This window comes from Anomalospiza imberbis, chromosome 19, assembly GCF_031753505.1.
Source record: "Anomalospiza imberbis isolate Cuckoo-Finch-1a 21T00152 chromosome 19, ASM3175350v1, whole genome shotgun sequence".
Lineage (NCBI taxonomy): Eukaryota > Metazoa > Chordata > Aves > Passeriformes > Viduidae > Anomalospiza > Anomalospiza imberbis.
In genome coordinates, this window is record NC_089699.1 from 10,866,577 (window position 1) to 10,886,232 (window position 19,656).

At 47.6% G+C, this 19,656-nt stretch overlaps 2 protein-coding genes across 4 annotated transcripts; one reads left to right on the forward strand and one right to left on the reverse strand.

Annotated features, from left to right (window-relative positions):
• Nucleotides 1-89: 89 nt before the first annotated feature.
• Nucleotides 90-9,308, forward strand: LOC137485262 (meteorin-like protein). 3 transcript variants are annotated; one of them, XM_068209688.1, is made up of 5 exons: nt 90-2,165; nt 3,783-4,192; nt 4,507-4,566; nt 6,989-7,152; nt 7,258-9,308. In XM_068209688.1, exons 1-5 carry the CDS (start codon nt 2,056-2,058, stop codon nt 7,303-7,305), a joined length of 792 nt encoding a protein of 263 aa, XP_068065789.1. In that variant the 5' UTR covers nt 90-2,055; the 3' UTR covers nt 7,306-9,308. The 3 variants fall into 3 exon arrangements, with proteins under 3 accessions (XP_068065789.1, XP_068065788.1, XP_068065786.1); XM_068209687.1 differs by having other exon boundaries at nt 3,783-3,999; nt 4,084-4,192; nt 6,989-9,308; XM_068209685.1 differs by having other exon boundaries at nt 6,989-9,308.
• An 825-nt stretch (nt 9,309-10,133) lies between these two features.
• TRIM25 (tripartite motif containing 25) lies at nt 10,134-19,566 on the reverse strand. The gene is made up of 9 exons (XM_068209682.1): nt 18,845-19,566; nt 17,644-17,739; nt 16,969-17,202; nt 16,040-16,196; nt 15,337-15,420; nt 14,884-14,952; nt 14,222-14,248; nt 13,789-13,878; nt 10,134-13,123 (listed from the first exon to the last, which is right to left on the reverse strand). The coding sequence occupies exons 1-9, from the start codon at nt 19,559-19,561 to the stop codon at nt 12,591-12,593; spliced, it is 2,007 nt and encodes a 668-aa protein (XP_068065783.1). The 5' UTR covers nt 19,562-19,566; the 3' UTR covers nt 10,134-12,590.
• Nucleotides 19,567-19,656: the final 90 nt, after the last annotated feature.

Below are 19,656 nucleotides of genomic sequence, written 5' to 3' on the forward strand. Positions count from 1 at the left end.
AACAGCCCGGGGATGAGGATGACTGCCTGGCTCTGGGAGGGCTGCAGCCGGATGAGCTTACTCATTTTGAGAACAAAGTTGCATTTTGTTCAACTCTGTGGCCGTGCTACTGCCCGAAATTCCTGCTGCAAAATTTGAGCATCTCAAACCTCAACACATAGGAAAAATTCTAGACATCATAGTAATGTCATCTGGAGGTAAAACTAACACTGGTAACCTGCAAAGATCTCAGCAGCTGTTTGCCTGCTCCTGGTTCCTTCTCTACCCGGGGAGGAGCTGAGGTTGTGTGGCTTTTCAATAGGTGTGGTTAAAATCGTTTGAATTCCCAGGCTTCAACAGTAATGTGAAATGTCCATATTGTTCCTTCTCACCTCTGTTGCCACTGATTTGGGGATCTTAAAACAGCTTCTGATGCTGCACCTGATTTACTCGAAGAGGGGAAGGAGCCCTGCAAATGCCTTACCTGTGATGAGCAGTTTCAAGTAAGAGTTTTAACAGGAGATGTTTTGGTGTCAGTAGAAACTGGAGATGGGGCAGGAGGTGCTGCTGAGAGCAAGTCAGCAAAACTCCCACGGGGCTTTCCCCAGCGAGGGGAAACGCTGCTGCCAGGAGACGTTCAGGGATCAAGGGCTCAATGGCTCAGTGCTTTCTCCTGATGGCAGCAGATGGGTTCGTTTGGGCCTTTGGAAGTGAATAAATCCTCCTGTGGGGCCACTCTATCATAGTGTCAGTTCCCTCCCCAAGTCCTCTCCTCTGTTCCCTGGTCTCATTTGCACAAAAGAGAGAAGGGCTCTGGCCTCTCAGCTCCTGTATTATGCCACAATCAAACCTTTTAAAGACTATTTGTGTGTTGTTTTCCATTCAGGATGGGGTCAGAGCATAGATATTCAGCAGGATTTTTCTTAGATGGGTAAGACAACAGTTTCACAGAGCTTTCAGGATCACTGGCACTAATGCTGATAACCATCAAGGTTTAATGCATCTTGAAGTGCTTTTAGAATTGCTGGAGTGAGCCGTGCAGAGCACCAGCTTGAGCCAGACTTTAGCCAAAAGTTGTGCAAGGAGTCAGCACAGGTATGTGTGGAGAAGAACACAGGACATTAGCAAAGTGCAAGTCAAGGGTGAGATTCTGTTTCTTCTTTTGATAATAACAGTAAAAATACAAAGTTTTTGTGAATGAAGGGTAAAGTGGGTCAAAATAGGATTCAAGGAGTCTGGTATCAGACACTTGAGGACTAAAGCTCTGGTTTCGGGATATCTCCTCTAACAAAGTTATTTTCTTCGGGAAAATCCCTCCTTGGCGAGGGGCTGCAGGCAGACTCTGCCTCTGCCTGTGCATCTGTGGGCAATGTGAGAACGCGCTGGTAACCGCAAGGTAACAGATGGCCGGAGGGTCCCGGTGACCGCGGGCGCTGCGGCGCTGAGTGCGGAACAATGCCCTGCGGATCCTGGGATGTGCCACCCAGCCGTGCCGAGGGCCATTGTCCCGCCCGGCCGCGAAATCCCGATTCCACGCTTAAGAGCTGCAGAAAAGAGCCTCGCTCTCCCAGACCTGCAAAAGAGCATCTCCCCATGTCGTTCACTGAAAATATGGAAAGGGCAATGCATATAGGAATCTAATTATTGGCAGGCACAGCCCGGCTTTTAGCATGATAATCGTGGGCCCCGGAGCTTTCTTGTGCACGGACCCTTGAAAGATAATCATGAAAGCAGAAGGTAAAACTATTGAATTTCCATCATTCATTCAAAATTCGCTTTGATTACGTTGACACGATTTTTGTTTGTTCCTACACCGCGATGAGAAACTCTTATTAATCACTTCGAAATATTTCAGAGACAAAAGGGGGCTGCCCGGGACAGCGGTGCGAAGAGGGAAGGGTGACGGCGCGGTGTCCCGGCTGTCCGCAGTGCTGGGGCGCTCTCCCCGCGGCACTGCCGGGGCTGGCGGGGCGGGGGAAGGAGGAAGGCTCGGTGCCGGGCGCGGCCGCCGCCCCCGGACCCCCAGCCCACCCCTTTCCCTCCCGCCGCCCTTAAGCCCGGCCGAGCCGCCGGCCCATGGCCACGGTGCGGGGCTCGCCCGGGCTGCTGGCCCTGCTGCTGCCGCTGCTGCTGCTGACGGGGGGGTCCCGCCCGGGCAGCGCCGACCGCTGCAGCTGGAGGGGCAGGTGGGTGCGCACGGCCGGGCCCGGGGGGCTGCGGGCAGCGGGAGCCGGCCCCGGGAACCGGGGATCGCGGGGAGGGAGCAGCCGCGTCCCGCGGCGCTGGGTGCGGTGCCGCCGTGCCCGGTGGGTTTACTTCAGTCACCGGCAGGGAGATAGGCCACAAATGTTCTCCATATTCTCAAATATTACGTCCTTTCCCACTATGTTTTGTTGCCTTTTTACTTTTCTTTTAACTAATTATGCTGGCACGGATTTGACTTTCATAAGTGACCGCAGCCAAAGTAACTGTTCTGAAAGCAGTGGAGTTGCACAAGCTTGAGCAACAGCCTGGGAGCAGGGCCAGCAGCACCCCTTTTTATCAAAAACATTTTCTTGATGAGTTTATATTGGAAATATTAAAAATAATTTTAGAAAGTAGATCTTTAAACCAATTTTTTCAGGCATAACATCGCTGTGCAGCTCCTGCTGCGAGTCAGCGGCTCTCACCCCCATCCCCGCGCTCGCAGGTGGGATTTTCCTGATAGCTAAGCAGTGGCCAGCCGTACCACAGGAAAAGTTTTGAGCTATTTAGCGGTAAGAAGTTGCCCTCTGACATTTCTCTGGGTGCTGCAGACATTCAAGCATGGATTTAGTGAAAGGGACTGAGGCTCCTTCCCGTGCACCCAAGCTGTGAGCATTCCCTGTCCTCTCTGGCTCCTGCGTGGTGCTGCAGTTCAGATCCGAGGGATGGGAGGGAAGGAACCCAGTCCAGGCGGAGGAAGCCAATTTAAGGGTCATTAGGAGAGTTAGGAATAAGATCTGTATGGCCAGGTGGTGCGTGGTGAAGTCTTTTCTCTTCTCTTCTCTCCTCTCCTCTCCTCTCCTCTCCTCTCCTCTCCTCTCCTCTCCTCTCCTCCTCTCCTCCTCTCCTCCTCTCCTCCTCTCCTCCTCTCCTCCTCTCCTCCTCTCCTCCTCTCCTCCTCTCTTCCTCTCCTCCTCTCCTCCTCTCCTCCTCTCCTCCTCTCCTCCTCTCCTCCTCTCCTCCTCTCCTCCTCTCCTCCTCTTCTCCTCTTCTCCTCCTCTCCTCCTCTCCTCCTCTCCTCCTCTCCTCCTCTCCTCCTCTCCTCCTCTCCTCCTCTTCTCCTCTTCTCCTCTTCTCCTCCTCTTCTCCTCTTTTTTTCTTCTCTTCTCTTTTCTCTCCTCTTCTCTTTTCTCTCCTCTTCTCTTTTCTCTCCTCTTTTCTCTTTTCTCTTCTCTTTTCTCTCCTCTTTTCTCTCCTCTTTTCTCTCCTCTTTTCTCTCCTCTTTTCTCTCCTCTTTTCTCTCCTCTTTTCTCTCCTCTTTTCTCTCCTCTTTTCTCTCCTCTCCTCTCCTCTCCTCTCCTCTCCTCTCCTCTCCTCTCCTCTCCTCTCCTCTCCTCTCCTCTCCTCTCCTCTCCTCTCCTCTCCTCTCCTCTCCTCTCCTCTCCTCTCCTCTCCTCTCCTCTCCTCTCCTCTCCTCTCCTCTCCTCTCCTCTCCTCTCCTCTCCTCTCCTCTCCTCTCCTCTCCTCTCCTCTCCTCTCCTCTCCTCTCCTCTCCTCTCCTCTCCTCTCCTCTCCCTTTCCCGTGCCATCACTGACAGGTCCATGGTGTTTCCTGGCAGTGGTTTGAGCTGGGAGCCCCGCTCCCGTGCCGTGGAGCAGGTCCACCTGCGCTGCACCGCGGGCTCCCTGGAGTGGATGTACCCAGCACGAGCCCTGCGCGTGCTCCTGGAGCCCAACCTGGCCAGTGCCCAGCACACCACAGTCTGCATCAAACCCGCCAGCGACTTCCAGGGCGCCAGCATCTACGTGGAGCGTGCTGGGCAGCTGCACCTGGTGGTAAGCGAGGCAGAGGGGGCTCGGCCCCGCCACGTGTCCTGCTTCAGTGCCCACAGCCCACAACGAGTGGCCCTGTTCCTGCAGGCCAGCCCGCAGAGGGACATCAGCCGCCGCACCGCCAGCTTCCAGTACGAGCTGCTGAGCAACCAGAGCACGGCCGGCCCCGACCTCAAAAAGATGGCTCTGGTTGAAGGTAAGAACAGGGGCTCCACTTCTGGGGCAGATCTAAGGTGGCAGCTGATCCCCGTTGAGCTGGTGCATCCCTGCCCGCAGAGGCTGTTTTGGTATTGCAAAGGAGGCCCTTCTGCCTGGCAGTACCCTCGCTGAGAACATCCTCTGTGCTTATTTCTCTGCTGTGGTGGTATTTGCATAACAAGAATTTTGGTGTGCATCTGATCACAGTGCTCTTCAAGCTGGTAGTTCTGCCCCATTTCCCCTCTGAATTCACCAGTCCTTTTGCAATGGGACGTACGATAGTGTTACAAGTAACTGCTGTGTTTTTTCTAGCTATGTGCCGTCCTTGTGACAACGTGGAACTCCTTATGGCCATTTGCAGCAGTGATTTTGGTAAGCTGACTAAAGGGGAGTCATTCTGCCTTTAGTTTAAATTGATTATTTGGGTTTATTTGCTGTTTTTCTTAAAATAATAGCATGACTGTGCTCTCTGATCTGGGAAAGAAACCGTGGAAAAGAATGGGGGGGTGCAAAGTGAAACCTAGAAGGGAGAAGCTTTGCTGCCAAGGTCCTGATTTCCTGCAGGCAGAAAGGTTATGAACTAAAACTGAACTGTGAGTAATGCTCACAGGTGTGCTGCTGGCTCATAGGTGTAGCTGAGTCACATGTGTAGATGTACACTCAGGTTGAACATGCTTTGTGTGGTCTTTTTTATTCCCTTTGTCTGTATATTTTTTTTATCCCAGTTATGAATCTGCCTTCTCTCTCCCCTCAGTTTGCACACTCCCCAGTTTTTTTATTGTAGAGGCAGTGAGTTGTTTGCAACCTAGCTAAAGATTTTATGTGATTTAAACTCTCTTTCAGTGACATCCTGGTTAGGTTTCATCCCTTATGAGGGAATAGCACAGTTATTAGTCCATAAGAAAAGAAATAATAAGAAATAGTAATCTGATAATACATTAAAATATTTTCCCATTTTTCTTACTAATGCAAGATATTTTTTCTTTCAATTGTAATTTGTTAATTTTATTGCCACATTTTTCCACATGCACATTTGTACCTCTTTGATTAGCTCAAATAGCTAAAGCTGTAGAGCTGCCTCTCCACATAGCCACAATTCCATTGTTGTAAATGTACCTACATAAAGAAATAAAACTACAAACTCCGTATTCAACATTTAAAAACCTCACCAAATCACTGCTTTCCCACCAGAGCTCGCCATACTTTAAGGCTGATAAAATCAGACACCAGCATCACGGTGCAAATACAAAACCAGCGCAGAGCGTGCTTCCTTAAGAGTGCTCCACAGCTGGTAATTTTTATTGTTCTTCTAAACTAACTGGTGCCATCCAGCCCGTTGTCTGTCCTGGAGGAAGGTGGGGTTCCCAAGGCGCTGTCCCCACCAGAGACTGACAGATGTGGGGGCTCAGGCACACAAAGGGGGCACTCACTCACAGCAGCAACAGCCCAGGAGGAACAGCCCTTTGAACTGACTCTATTTATGGCCTGACTTCCTTGCCCTGCGCTCACAAATCACTATCATCAGCTTTCTTGATTAGAGAAAATAGCTGCTAATGAAAGTGTAAATGACACTGGCAGTGAATGGGGGCTTTATGGTTGTCCTTAGCATGGGGGTCTGCAGTCACTGCACTCCAAGCAGTGCAGGAGCAACGTGGAGCACCAGGAACAAGTGCATTATAGCTTGTCTATAGACTTGACTGCATCTGATTAAAATAGGTCACACAAAGAGGGAGACAGAGAGCAGAGACATCTGTTACACAGATTTCTGGATTCCCTTGGAAAGCTAAATAAATGAGGAAGTTCTTGAAAACTTCTGAGATAAGGTTTTTCTGCATCTTGGGTTGTTGAGTTTTCTGTACAAGAGTGAAGGAGTTTAGTGGCACGAGGGTGGTTTTGTAACCTCTCACTTGCTGAAGAGCTCTTTCTCAAGTGGTGAATGTTTCTGAGCCTTCTATGGATGTGGATTGAAATGAATTTAATTAGTAGAAGAATAATTGCTGTGGAAAATGGGGGCAGTGACAATGGCTTCAGGTGGCTTCAGGACAACAAACACCTGTCAGATGGGATGCTTCATTCTCCATATGATGGATCCAAATAATGCTTTCAAACAGAGACAATGGCTTCTTATGCTTTCCTTGGAAGGAAAGGATCCTTCTGGGAGAAGAAGGTATATGTATGCAAAGTGATTTTTAAATAAGGCTTCAAATAAAGTCAGTTTAAGAGTACTGAGTGTTGTTCATCATCTCCAAAAGTGTCTTTTGGTGGATGGATGACATTGTCTTTTGAGAGGAAAAAGAACCACTAAACCTTTAAATGAAAAACATTTAATAAGCTCTCTTTTTTTTTTTTTTTTTCTGGCCAAATAATATTCTGATTCTTCTTGGATAAACCTCTGTTAGTGCTGTTAAAATAAAAGCTCCAGAGTCCCCTGGAATCAGGAAGGAGGTGTCTGTGATAGTCATTGTTTTGGAACAGAGCCTGAAAAAAATTAATCCCTGAGCTGACCTCTTGTCATGTGCTTTTTTATCCTCCACTACTTATCATTTTCAAACTTTTTCCCCTGGTGTGGCTGGTTTGAGTAGTCATAAAGCACAATTCCAAGGATGTAGCAGAGCTTGCGTGGGGATCTCCTGTGCAAAGGATGCAATGTGAGCTCAGAAATGTGTCCATGTGCAGGTGGCAGGTGTAAAAACTGCACAGCAAAGCTGCTCTCCAGTTCTTTCATTCGGTGAGCTCGTAGTGCCTGCACTGTTCTCCTGCTGCTCCGTAACACCTCCTGTCTCTTCACATCCAGTGCTGAAAGGATCCATCCGAAGTGTCTCCCACGACCCAGAGAACCACATGTCCCAGGTCGATGTCAGAGTCCAGAAGGTCTACAGGCAGAAAAACCAGATTTTCCAGCAGGAGGACGGGAGTGGGGAGTGGTGGGGCCCCATCCAAACCCTTCTTCAGTGCAAGGTGAAGAAGGGAGGGGGAGATTTCCTCTTCACTGGGAATGAACACTTTGGGGAAGCCTGGCTGGGCTGTGCCCCTCGGTTTAAGGATTTCATGTTGGTTTACCAGGCTGCCAGAGAGAGGGGAGCCAACCCCTGCGAGTTTGAGCTCAACTGACATGAGAGACACTGTTCCTGAGAGATGGAAAATTTCAGTCCAATCTTTGGATACTGAATCTGGAGCGGAGTTAAAACCAAGGACTAAAGTTAACAATTCTACCCAAACTGGGACCTGGAGGCTTTCCTGAAATAATGGCTCTGTGAGCCCTGTGAACTGATGTTTATCTCGCATTAATTTCTCTTTCATCACATTTTCTTTGCCTCACAAAATAACTCTGGATTTTGGAAAGAAAGTCTTTTGGGGAAGGTTAGAAAACAGCCTTTGCTCGGTACTAGAAAAGTCTCTCTAACATCTCTTGCTCTGTGTAAATATTATGTGCTTTTTCTCTAGATATTTTTCTCCCCTCCCCAGTCTCTGCTTGATTTCTCTTCCTTTAAAGTCAAATGTGAAAACTCTCTCTAACCTGGGAGGAAAAAAACTACCTCTAAAGCAAAAAAAGCCCTTTCTTCACCAAGAATTACTTGATTTTTAAAATGGACTGTAGATGCTGTAAAAAGTACACGCTCTTTACTGACATTGAAAAAACATTAAGGAGTTTAACACAAGCACAAACAAAATGCAATTGACTCCTTAAAGTTCTGTTGAACTAATTTAGGATGAAGAATTGTTCATGATGATATTTTCACCTAAATTATCTGCCTCTTTTCAATTAGCTTTTATTATTTGATTGGTGGTTCCTCCCACCCTCCCTTAGTGCTTTAGCCAGACTCACACAATTGCCTGTATTTATGTAAATGGAATTGCTACACCGTAAAATGATATACAAATGTGTCTACCACACAGAAACCAATAAATGGTGTGAATAAACCCATTATTTCCCATGTAATGGCAGCTGATTGCAGCCTGGGCAACACGGGGCTGACAGATGTGAGCCCATGACAGGGCCTGGAGAAAACTGAATGAGGAGAACTCTGACAGGCCACAATTAATTGACTTTTGGAATGGCTCCTCTTTTCCACAGTTCTACTTGGCTGAGCAAGATTCACAAATTGCTGTCTTGAACTTTTTTATGGGACAAAATAGCTGCCAATGAAAATCTAAATGACATGAGCTTTGAATAGAAGTCATACAATGACCACACTGTGACATGTTTTTAACTGACATTGATTATTGAGAAGTAGCAGCCACTTAATTGGGAGGGAATTAGGAAGGGGGGAAGAAATGGGAGTCAGAGGACTGGGTACAGAAATATAGTCTGTTAAACACTAACCAAATACAATTTTACTAAAATAGGCATAAACATTTTTACATGTATTCACAGAGAGTATGATTTGGAGTCTAAGTCAGTTCTTTTTGCTGTGAAAAAGTGTTCACAAAGCTAAATCAAGAGGAAATGTCATTAGCAAGGAAGAAAACAGACCTTGTGTGAATATGATCATGCTGACTTCCCTGGGGCCCCAGTACCTGTTCAGGCCTCTGGCTGTAGTCACAGTCAAGCTTACACAGGCTTAAAATACCTCTATGTCTGTCTTTGGAAACTGAGGTGAAGCTCTGGCAGACCTAATTGACCTCCTAATCCCACAGACATCATGGGACAAGTAGTGAAGATGAGGATTTTTCCCCTCCTGGGTTTTTGTAGTACCTATTACACTGCTCAAGCAACTCTCTGTGAGTCTGCAAACTTCAGATATTTCCTTCCCCAAAACCTTCCTCAGCCCAACTCACTTGGAGAACTTTAGGTGGAAATATTTAACTTGTTTCATGGATGCTTTATTTGGGCTGATTTTTAAATATGTCGAGGCACCAGGGCAGCTCCCTGCTGAATTGTTTTCCACTGGCCACATGGGGAGGCAGCAGCTTGCAACTTCACTGGGTGGTATCAGGAATCATCACCTATTGCTGCTTCCAGGTGTAACTTAGGCTGGCAGATGCTGGATCTCACCTAAGGATTTTTAGAGCAATCCCACACTGTGTCTTTAATTGTCCATCTTCCTCCAGCTGATGACCATGGTTTTGCTTACCCAAAAATGTCTCCAGTTCTGTTTCCTGGGAAAGATGATCTCCTCATCCTCAGTGAGGAGGCAGCATGACTGATAATGGGTGTGTGGCTCAGGAGAAGGAGGCAGTTTAGGACCAGTGCAGAGAACACCACAGCTCTGCCTGCCCCTTGTCCAGCTCTCCCATAGCCCAGTGAGTGATGCACTACAAGAGCTGTCCTTTGTACTCCGTTGTGCCTTCACTTCTGCCTCCCTCCCTGCTTCGACCCTGAGCAGAGAACAGAACATTCCGAGTTAGGGTTTACTGTGAGTCTTTATTGAATTCAAGCCATCACCAGTAACCAGCCAGCTCCTGCAGTGGTCACAGGCACAGGAACCAGGTGGCACAAAATCCATGGTGGTGGCACAAAATCCATGGTGGTGGCACAAAATCCATGGTGGTGGCCCTGCCCATGTGTGGCTGGCACAGCTACAAACAGTAACACACCGTGTACAGACTGAAGTACAGGGCTGATACAATCAGTATAATCAACAGGTTTATAACTGCATAAGCATATCTTTTTCTAAATACATTGCTTTACTGTTGTCTTTAATTGAAGAAAAGATTAAACATTCATTTATTTTCATTCAGCAACTGGTTTTTTGTTTACTCTAATTTGTATATTAAAATGCAAATCAATGCACATTTTCATGGTGTTAACACCAGAATTAGTTCTTTTCTAGAATAAGTTGCTTTCTTTGTAATACTAAATAGAGAATTACAATTAAAATATATGCTCCTATATATGTCTTGTTTAAAACCAGTACAGCTCTTACAGGTACTGCCCAAGTAAAACTACTTCAGTTGTATTGAAAAGGCTTTAAAATGATCATTTATCATGCAGTAACTAGTATTTCTCCTAAACACACTAATATTTATTATTAGTTATAAAAGTTGTATCACACTAGTGTTCCCAAATATGCATGATACCCGAAGCTAACCAAAGCATTCTCAGATGCCCAGAGATTGGTCCTAGTAATGCCAAGGTCCTCATTTCCATCCCCATATGGATCATTCACTCAAGAGCTGGACTCAGTGATCCTTTTGAGTCCCTTCTAACTCAGAATATTCTGTGATTCTGTGAATTCCAAATTAACAGAACTTCACTCTATGACTTCTGGTCATTCATAGCACAAAGAATGCAAAGCAGAGGATCAGGGGCCCAGTAGAAGGCTTGTTTCACTGCCTGGTAATGCAGGGCACCTCATGTGTTCCACATGCTTGGTCCTACACCAGTGTCCCATGTCAAGAATCCCACTTTGTCCAACGAGGCAGAACAAAAGCTGCTCTTTACTTTGTTTGGGTGTCCCTCCAGACTATGGCCACAGAAGCCCATAGACTCAGAGGTCAGTACTGACACCTCCTCAAAGTCAAGAAGCAAGGAACAGAGGATGGGGACTTTCTCCACTGCACAGACTGCTGGAGCACGTTTTTGCCCACAACCAAGGGGACAGAGTACTCCTTCAGCACCCTGCTGAGTGCATCTGCAGCCCTGTGGCACAGCCAAGGAGCAGAAAGATTTCTGAGAGGGAACTGCTCTTATCTTTCACTGCTGAAAAACTGGAAGAGCAGAAAACCCAGTTTGTCATCCATTGCTGACTCCCAGCAGGACAAAGCCTCCTTCTGCACCTTTTGCAGCATTCTGCTCAGGCTGGGAGTTTTAGTGCTGACTGTGCTTTGGAAAGTGGAGACCCTTCAGAGAATAGAACTGCTCCAAAGACAGCCATGGCACTTTTAGATCCACCATCAATTCCATATCCTATTCTGACCAAAAAATTGGAAGAAATTAGACTTGTGCTATCCTTGACAAAGTACTAAGAGTTTACAAACCATGTAAAACAGACACCAAGCCTGAATTCCTGAAAGCCTCTCTCCAAAGCACTTTGGCTAATGTGGAATGTAGTCACAGAGGTTCTTTTAAGCCTTCTAAAAATTCCCTGCCAAACTGCCAGCAGTGACTTTGTGTTCTGTTTCACCAAGTCCTGTATGGGCAGTTTTAGAAATCCAAGTCCAGGAAGGCTCTTGTGTGAGCTTCCCATGGGCTACAAGAAATAAAAGCTGGCACAGTAAGTCCTGAGGCACCAACAAGGTACAGGCTCAATAACTATGAGATCCAAATACCTTGATTGCCTACAGATTGTTTTAAATTTGTAAGTAAGAAGTACAGATTTCTCTGTACCTGGTGAGAACTTCTGAACACATACCACAACCCAAAAAACACCAGGAGAATTAAAAATCCATCCCAGAAGAACAGATGTATATTCTCCTTTGTGCTAATTCTCTGTATGTCAAAAGACTCACCCTGTCTGCCCACAGGCTTCGTGCAGAGAGGAACCAGCATTTTCCAAGTACTTGCACTCTGTCTTGAGACTCCTCAAATTGGAGTCCCAAAAACATGCAAAAAAATCCAGTTTCTACCACCTGAACAACAAAAGGTACACCAGCAGAGAGCATCCCACCTCATAAAGAGGAAAAGCTTTATGACAGGAGACCCTGAGGGCAGGAATGCACGCCCTGAACTCCTCAGCACACACAAAGAAACCCAGCACTGAAGAGCCTTCAGTGTGAAGATGTGAAGCATGTTCTGGGTCAGAAGATGACACAGAATGCTTCATCCCACAATCTTCATCACGGCATGCACACCACTGCTCTGCAGGATGTCTTCCTGACAACTCTCTGGTGTATTCCCAGTGTCTGGGCTGATGTCCTTTGTTTCCTGGTGATTCTAGTACCATTTCTTTCCCATCAATTCTAGAAGTCTCTGCAGTTCCATTCTGATGAGATTTGTCATAGTAGCTTTTATAACTTACAGCCATAAGACCTGAACTTAGGGATTTCAACAGCTCTTTCTGTAGCATCTAGTAGAGTCCTACACTGAGAACACCTGTATGGACAACAGTCTGTGCTCGGGCAAAAAGGCAACAGTGAGACCTTCCCCAAAGCCTGAATTTATCAAGGAATTCTTCCTGTTTCTTTCTCAGAGGGGTTATTGTTACCCGTGAGCACATTAATTCTGTTGCTCCTTTACAGGAAACCACAGAAGCCACAGGGGCCAGTGAAGACATTTAACAAGGATTTGCATCATAACTTTGATTTCAGGGCAATCAAGACCTGTGCAAACCACTGTAGTTTTACCATCACCAACTTTTTCCTAAATCACTATCTAAAGGCTTTAGCAATTCAGACCAAAGAACTGGCAGATTTCCTAAACTGCTTGAAAGAGATGATAATTTTTGTATCAATCAATCAATCAATCTTTGACACATTATCTGTGCTGTAAATGAACTAATCTGAGATACAAGACCTTATGCATTCATGTGACAAAGAGAGAGAACAGCACCACTGGAAAACAGCCAGAAGGCTGGGTACAAGGCCTCAGTGAACTGGGCTTTGAATTTATAGATCAGGTTATTCTTCTCCCCCACCGCCATGAAAATCACAAAGCCCCCCTCGCAGTGGAGCAGCACCCCTATCTTGGTAGCCTTTGTGTTGGGCAGGCTCTTTTCCACATCATTGTGCCAGGATGATATTTTGGAGTTGAGCCACTCGATGCACCAGGACTTGCTGTTCCTGCCCAGGCGGCTCTCGGGGCCCTGGCGCTCCATGCTGCCATAGCAGACGCCGATGCCGCAGAAGCTGCTCTGCTGCAGCTCCACCTCCCAGTAGTGGACGCCTCTCTTGAAGCACTGGAAGCCCAGCACCTGGCGGTAGTCGGTGAAGCGCTGAGGGTGGTACTTGTGACCTGGGAAGGTGTCTGAGACGGACATCCTGGTGTAGTTTTCAGCCAGAACCAGGGTGCTGTGAGCCGTGTTGTAATCCAGCGTGACATTAGCAGCATCTGCAATGACACGAATCACTCGAAGGTACTGAAGAACAAAGCGCTTTTGTTTATCCTGTCCCGCCTCAGCACTTGTTGCCATGCTTATCTGCCAGCTCTGCTCTCCTCCTCCGTGCAGCCAGTTGTTAGGGCCACAGTACAAGCTGCTGGGTTCAACTGCAGCTCTATGTTACACAACATGCCAATGAAGGGCAAGTTTTCTTCCTTCCCGCAGCCTCACAGGATCTCTTTATAACCCAAATACACCCTGGCAAAAGAAGGCGATGGCTGATCCGGCAGCAAAAGGTATGCCATGTTTTATAGCATCTTAACAAGCCATCATGGGCCTGCATTTCATTTAAAAAGAATCCAGTGCATTACACTGTGTTTCTAGGCTACCCTAATGCTGTCTTTTTTGAGGAAATCAAAATAATGACTTAAAAAACTTCATTTATCTTCATCTAGATTCACGGATGCTGAAGATTAATTTGATTAATCCAGCAAAAGAACCACTTAGAAACCTCCTTCCCCCCTTTTTCTCCAGAAATTTACTTCATTTGTAACAACCTATTAAGCTAACAAAACCCCCTCAGATGTATTTTTGTCAGGTCACTACAGAGGACACATAACACCAGTACAACAAGAGCTAGGTTCATCTTTAAGGAGTGTAATGTTGGGTGACTTACACTGCAAGAGCTCCTCTCTGGGTTTCTTCAGGAAGCTGTCTAGCAGCTCTTTAGCAGCAGCAGCTGTGGTAGTTGGTGTGGTGGTTGGTGCTGTGTCAACAGAAGAACAGAGAGTTTGGCCAGCTGGGAAGAGACCTCACATGTTTAAGACCCCGTCACAGACACACTCAGGCTGGAGCTGATCTGGTTCAGCCTCCTGCTCCATGCAGGGTTAACTTCAATATTAGCTCAGGCTGTTCACTGTCATGTCAAATTTTGAAAGTCCCCCTCTCTGGACAGCTTCTCTCAGTGTTTGATTGCTCCCACAGTGGCCAGCAAGAGCTAGCAAGAGCTGAACTTTTTTTTGTTCAATACACCAACACTAATGACCATTTTATCATTTTAAGAGCAGTCAATGAAAACTAGAATACGTATGATGCAAATTTGGACTCACCAACTTTAGCAGCTTTCTTTTTCTCTTCTGAAGGGGGGAAAAGAAAAGAGTAAACTGTGAGTTCTACTGGAAGGCAAAAGCCACTAGTAAGACTGTGTCATTTGTAACACCATCACCATGGCTCTTCTGAAACTGCAGAAGTGAAGAGCTGACAGTCCAGCAGGCTGAAGCCACATACAAATACCCTCACACTGGAAAGCTGTACATCAAGCCCAACCTTCCATTTGCTTCCTATTTCACAGTGTCATAAGCCTGGAAGGAGCTTGATGTCCCCTTCAGGAGCAGTGTGTTCAGGCACGTGGAATACTCCTGTTCCCATGAGGAACACTGACTATTCCTTTCCTCTTTACAACAGAGCTTTTAGTGCAGCAACAGAAGCTGCAGCTCCAGTCCAGTCCTGCACACCCCCCTGACTGCTCCACACCCAGCACTTGGACCATGTGTCAAGAGCTCCCTGGAAGTAACAGAAGTTGTTTCTTAACACTTGCGTTTACTTCAAAAAGAAAACATGGAAGATCATCCAAACAGGCTACAGTGCCCATTAATTCTGGTATGTGGACAAAACAGAACTGAAAGGCCCTGGTATAACCTGCCACAAAGACCATCACCAGCCCTAGACTGGAGGCAGCAAAATGTTTAAGTCTCCTTTAATGACCACTTACTGGTGGTATCTGTCTCCCCCTGCGAAGTGGTTTGAGCCTGGGGAGCGGTTTTCTCTTTGTGGGTCTGATCTGTGAGGAAGAAAAAAACCAGAACATGAACAGATCTGAAGCAGAACTCAATACATACAAATCTATCAATCAAACCAAAAAGTGTTTGGCACAAATTAAAAAAACCTGCACCAACAAGAGGGTGGGGAGGCTCTGCTTTGCTTTACAGCCCACACTGACACCACTACAGGCTGATGCACCCTGTGTACCTGTGCAGCTCACCTGTCCAGCTCACAAGGCATGCATCCCCAAATATCCCAAAGCACCCTCCCTTCCCTGTGCCAAGGTGCTCACTGCAGGTCATCACTGCATCACCACCACAGCAAACAGCTCTTGGGTAACTGCTCAACTCTTCTTTAACAGTAAAGCCATAGTTAGGAGAGGATGGTGTTCTGTAGTACTTACACTGTCCATGAGGCTTTTTTCCAGCACAGGGTTTGTTTGGATGAGCTGCTGGAGGGGCCTTAATTTTTGGCTGCGACGGTTTGGCTGCAACAGTGATAACTTACGTTATGGTTTGTATGCCAAGGAACAGTCATGCATTATGAGGACATTTTTCCATCTTATTTTTCAGTTATGCGAACAGAACTGAAGTGATATTTGGCTGAGACGGGAACTGCACACCCATGCCCCAGTCCAAAAGATAATATGGCTTAACCTGGCAAGTAGACCTTTGTTCCACAACACTTAAACAATCAGCACCTTTGCAGCTGGGTAAGTGGAGTCCTGCTACTCTAAAGCCTTTCCAATCTCCCTTCAGATCCACATCCTAACCACATCCAACCCTGCTACACAGTAACACCATAAATTACTCTAAGGAAGAAAGGTTGAGCTGTGCAGAAGGGTGTAATATCATGATAGTCATCAGCTTATCCAAGTGTAGGTAACAGTGAAGAAACACTGGCACGTTTTGTCTCTCAGTTTAGCCCAGACTGTAATGTTTTTGTGTGGAAATGGAACACTGCAGAGATTGGAAGACACAACTTATATTAACTGACTGTATTTCTTGCACTTTTTAAAAAAATTGTATTTGGATTGGAGAGGAAAGATCCCTCATTTCAGCTCAAAGCAAAAGTAGAAAATGCCAGTTTCCCCAGTGATACAGTACCTTCTTCTTTTTTCTCCCGACTACGAATTACTGACATTTTCACTATGTCTTTGAGGGTAATGGCAGACTGGTAAGTGGAATGCATCACATTTGGGTCCATTTCAACTACAGGAACATAAGCCTCTTTTGTTGATGTTTGCTGCAATGCTGTTGCTCTCTGAAACAACAAATGAGAGACCACCTTGTGTAGCACACAGAAAAATACAACCAAGTTACTTTAAATGTTTGTGCGTTCGTCTCAAATTCAAGGGAACAAAGGCCACAGTCAGACACAGCTCATGGCAAAATTCCAGCAGCAGCTCAGACACCTTAATTCCCACTGGTAACCAATGACCACACAGGTCACAACACAGAGCTGCCACACCTCACGGAGGTAACTCCTGCCCAGTGACTCCTCTGCTTGTGGCAGAGGCAGCGGCTGAACTGGGAGAGTTACCAGACACCCCTTGGTGAACACTCTCAGTTCAGTCAAAGAGAGAACAGAGAGAATTCTCTCAGGCTTCGGCCTGGGAAAGAATTCAAACAATTATTATCTCTCTTTCTGTTCATGTTGTTTATAGATATGTTCTACCACAGTGTGCTATTCATAGTGCACCAGTCGTGTGAAGGGTTTTTACTTTCACACCAATTGTATTTCACCTTAGTGAGTCAGACTATAAAAGCACTCAGCTACTTCTGGATACACATTCTTTAAGCCTTCTGAACCATTGGAGTCTTTTCGTCTGTCCCTGACTCAACAGCGACACCCCTTCAGCATTCTTTCACTGATATTTGTGTACTTTTCAGGACATCCTTTGATAGCAGGTTCTTGCACACCACTGCATTTCCATTCCACTGGAAGTCTCTGGAGAGCAGGACGACCACAGGAGGTTTTTGTCATTCTGCATTCTAGAATGAAGAATTGGATTCACATTTAAATGACACATTACCTTCAAAAACAGAACATCATCACTTTCAGTCAGTGCCATCTCAATCTGGTCTTTGAGAGATTGAATTTCATTCTTCTTATTTCCCAGAACACTGTAAATATAATCAAACTTATTCCATACTCTCTTTTCTTCCTCTGTAATTGCTTTCATGATCTCATTTTCTCTTTCTTCAATTGCAGCTTTTACTTCTGAAAACTCATTTCTGATCAATTCCTTCTTTCTTGAAGCTGTCTCCTGGGGCAGACAAGAGCAGATAGGCACTGGTTTCAAAACAACAGTTTGTAAACAAAATACTCTAAGTGCTACTGCATGAAAGCCTCTGAGGAACATGTGGGCTTCTCTTCCTTGAAACATGCAAGAGAAGAGCTGTCGATTTCTGTGTGGTTTGGAAAGAAAACTCCTTCACTCACAAGGAATGGAGCCTTTTCTCAGTGTCACCCTCACGTGAGGGTACAAGACCTTGCACAGTGCCTGGTTTACTCCCATCTCCCAGCTCTTACAGAGCTGCCTGGCCCTGCCAAAACTCCTCTTTTCTGTTCCTTCCTAGTAACAACTTCTCCTGCCAATGCAGCCTCAGCACTACAGCCTTTGTCACAAGGGTACAATCACCAACACCATGCAGCGGCCAGCGGGTGCCAGGCAACCTGAGAGCACTCTGAGCAGTTCTCCACTTACAGCACATTGGTTCTGTTTTGTTTTCACCGTGCTCATTGCCCGGGCAGTTCTTTCACCTTGGTTATGCAGCTCCACAAGTTTTTTCTTCAGCATCGACTGCAACAGGAGAGACCAGAAAGTATTTCAGAGAGGCAGTTGTCATGTCTGCTTTCAGTTTTAAATACTCTTGTAAGCATTTAGTACTCTCAGCTTAAAACCTACCTTCCCTTGAATCTTAGGGGGTGTAAAAGTAGCATCCTGCAAACGTGTGGCTTGTGGCCCCCACACCCTCCCCACCTCTCCCAGGAGCAAGATGCCATTGCTGACACTCTCTTCACAAAGGACCTGGTGCTTTCATCAGCACAGCAGTTCTCATGCTAAGAATAAATGTTACATTAGCTCTCAGGTTGGGCTTCCAGCACAAAGTTGATGCTATTGTTCACCCCTCTCCTTTTGAGAATGTTCTTTCTCAGATGTGATTTACCTGTTCCTTTAGTTCAAGATTCTGCTAAGCTGAATCAGGGCTAAGTTCTGCAGCTAAGCTGTGTACACACCCACTGAACAGATGGGAGTTTGACCACCTAAGTTTTTTCAGCATACTTTACTCATCCACACTGCTTTTCAGCTGTGCTGGAAAATATAAAGGCCAGGTTTCCTTCCTTTCTACTCCGTGAACCTCCTTCTGGCTTTCATCTACATACTTGAGATCTCCCTAGGAGAGATACCTTTATAATTCTTCTTCTTAAGAACATCTGCAGCAGAATGTCGTCCCCTCAGGCTGTGACAAGCCCTGGCAGGGAGCAGAGCAGCAGAGGAGGCTCAGAGCTCGGGGTGACGCCACAGACTATGGGAGGCCTCACTGGTGAGCCCAGCCCAGCCCAGGACAGCCCAGCCCAGCCCAGCCCTGTCAATCCAGCTCCCCGACAGAGCCTTCCCAGACCCCTGCTCTTGAGCAACATCTTGGAGAGACGAGGAAAACGAAAGGAATGGCTCCAAGGACGTGTCTGAGCACAAGTTGGAGGGCAGATAACAGATTATCAATGCCAGACACGAGATTTACCGTCGACGTCTTGTTTCGGCCTCCTCCCCGCAGCCCAGAGCGGCTCCCCCGGCACCGAGGGAGCCAAGGGGCACTCCGGGGTGTTCCTGGGAGGATGCTCCAGCCCCGGGCATGGAACAAGGGGGGTTCACCGGCCACCCCCGTCCAGCCCCGGCTGCTCACCTGGGCAGTGGCCTTTGCCTGCTCCAAGGGGCTGGTGGGGCACAGCTTGTGCCCGAGCAGGCAGAGGGAGCAGATGCAGACGCCGTGCTTGCTGCAGAAGAACTCGAAGAGCCTGTTGTGCTGGGGGCACTTGCGCAGCTGCAGGTCGCGCAGGGGCGGGCAGAGCTGGTGGTCGCGGAAGGCAGGGCTGTCGCGGTGCGGCCGCAGGTGCTCGGCGCAGAAGGACGCGGTGCAGGTCAGGCAGGTCTGCACGGCCGGCGCCTCCTGGCAGCTGTCGCAGGACACGGGGGGCTCCTCCGCCCAGCACCCCCCCGCCTCCCCATCCCCACCCCCATCCTCCTCCTCCTCCTCGCCCTTGGCCCCGGAGCGGCCCTGGAGCTGCTCCACCACCCGGCACAGCACCGTGTTCTTCTGCAGCTGCGGGCGGCTCGCGAAGGTGGCCCGGCACTGCGGGCAGCTGAAGCCCCCCGAGAGGCCGGCCCAGGTGAGCTCCAGGCAGGAGGCGCAGAAGTTGTGCCCGCAGGGCACCGTCACGGGGCTGCTGAAGAGGCAGAGGCAGATGGAGCAGGTGAGATCCTCCTCCAGCCCCGACAGTCCCGGCTCCGACTCCAGCGCCGCCATCGCCCCGTCCGCAGCTGCCCCAAGAGCCCGAAACAAACCTCGACTCAGAGAAACGAAACTATGGCCCGGGCTTTCCGGAAAATTACGTGTTCCCATCCCCGCCCCGACAGGAGGGGCGGCAGCCGAGGGACGAACCCTGCGGCGCCCGCCCATGTTGGGGGCAGGGCAGCCCCGGAGGCTGGGGGCTCTGC

Coding starts and splice junctions, on each gene's coding strand:
- TRIM25 (XM_068209682.1), bottom strand. CDS start 19,561: ATGGGAACACGTAATTTTCCGGAAAGCCCGGGCCATAGTTTCGTTTCT. Junction 16,197..16,968: donor ATGATGTTCTGTTTTTGAAG/GTAATGTGTCAT, acceptor TTGTTGTTTCAG/AGAGCAACAGCATTGCAGCA. Junction 14,249..14,883: donor GGGGGAGACAGATACCACCA/GTAAGTGGTCAT, acceptor TCCCCCCTTCAG/AAGAGAAAAAGAAAGCTGCT.
- LOC137485262 (XM_068209685.1), top strand. CDS start 2,056: ATGGCCACGGTGCGGGGCTCGCCCGGGCTGCTGGCCCTGCTGCTGCCG. Junction 4,193..4,506: donor AAAGATGGCTCTGGTTGAAG/GTAAGAACAGGG, acceptor TGTTTTTTCTAG/CTATGTGCCGTCCTTGTGAC. Junction 4,567..6,988: donor CATTTGCAGCAGTGATTTTG/GTAAGCTGACTA, acceptor CTTCACATCCAG/TGCTGAAAGGATCCATCCGA.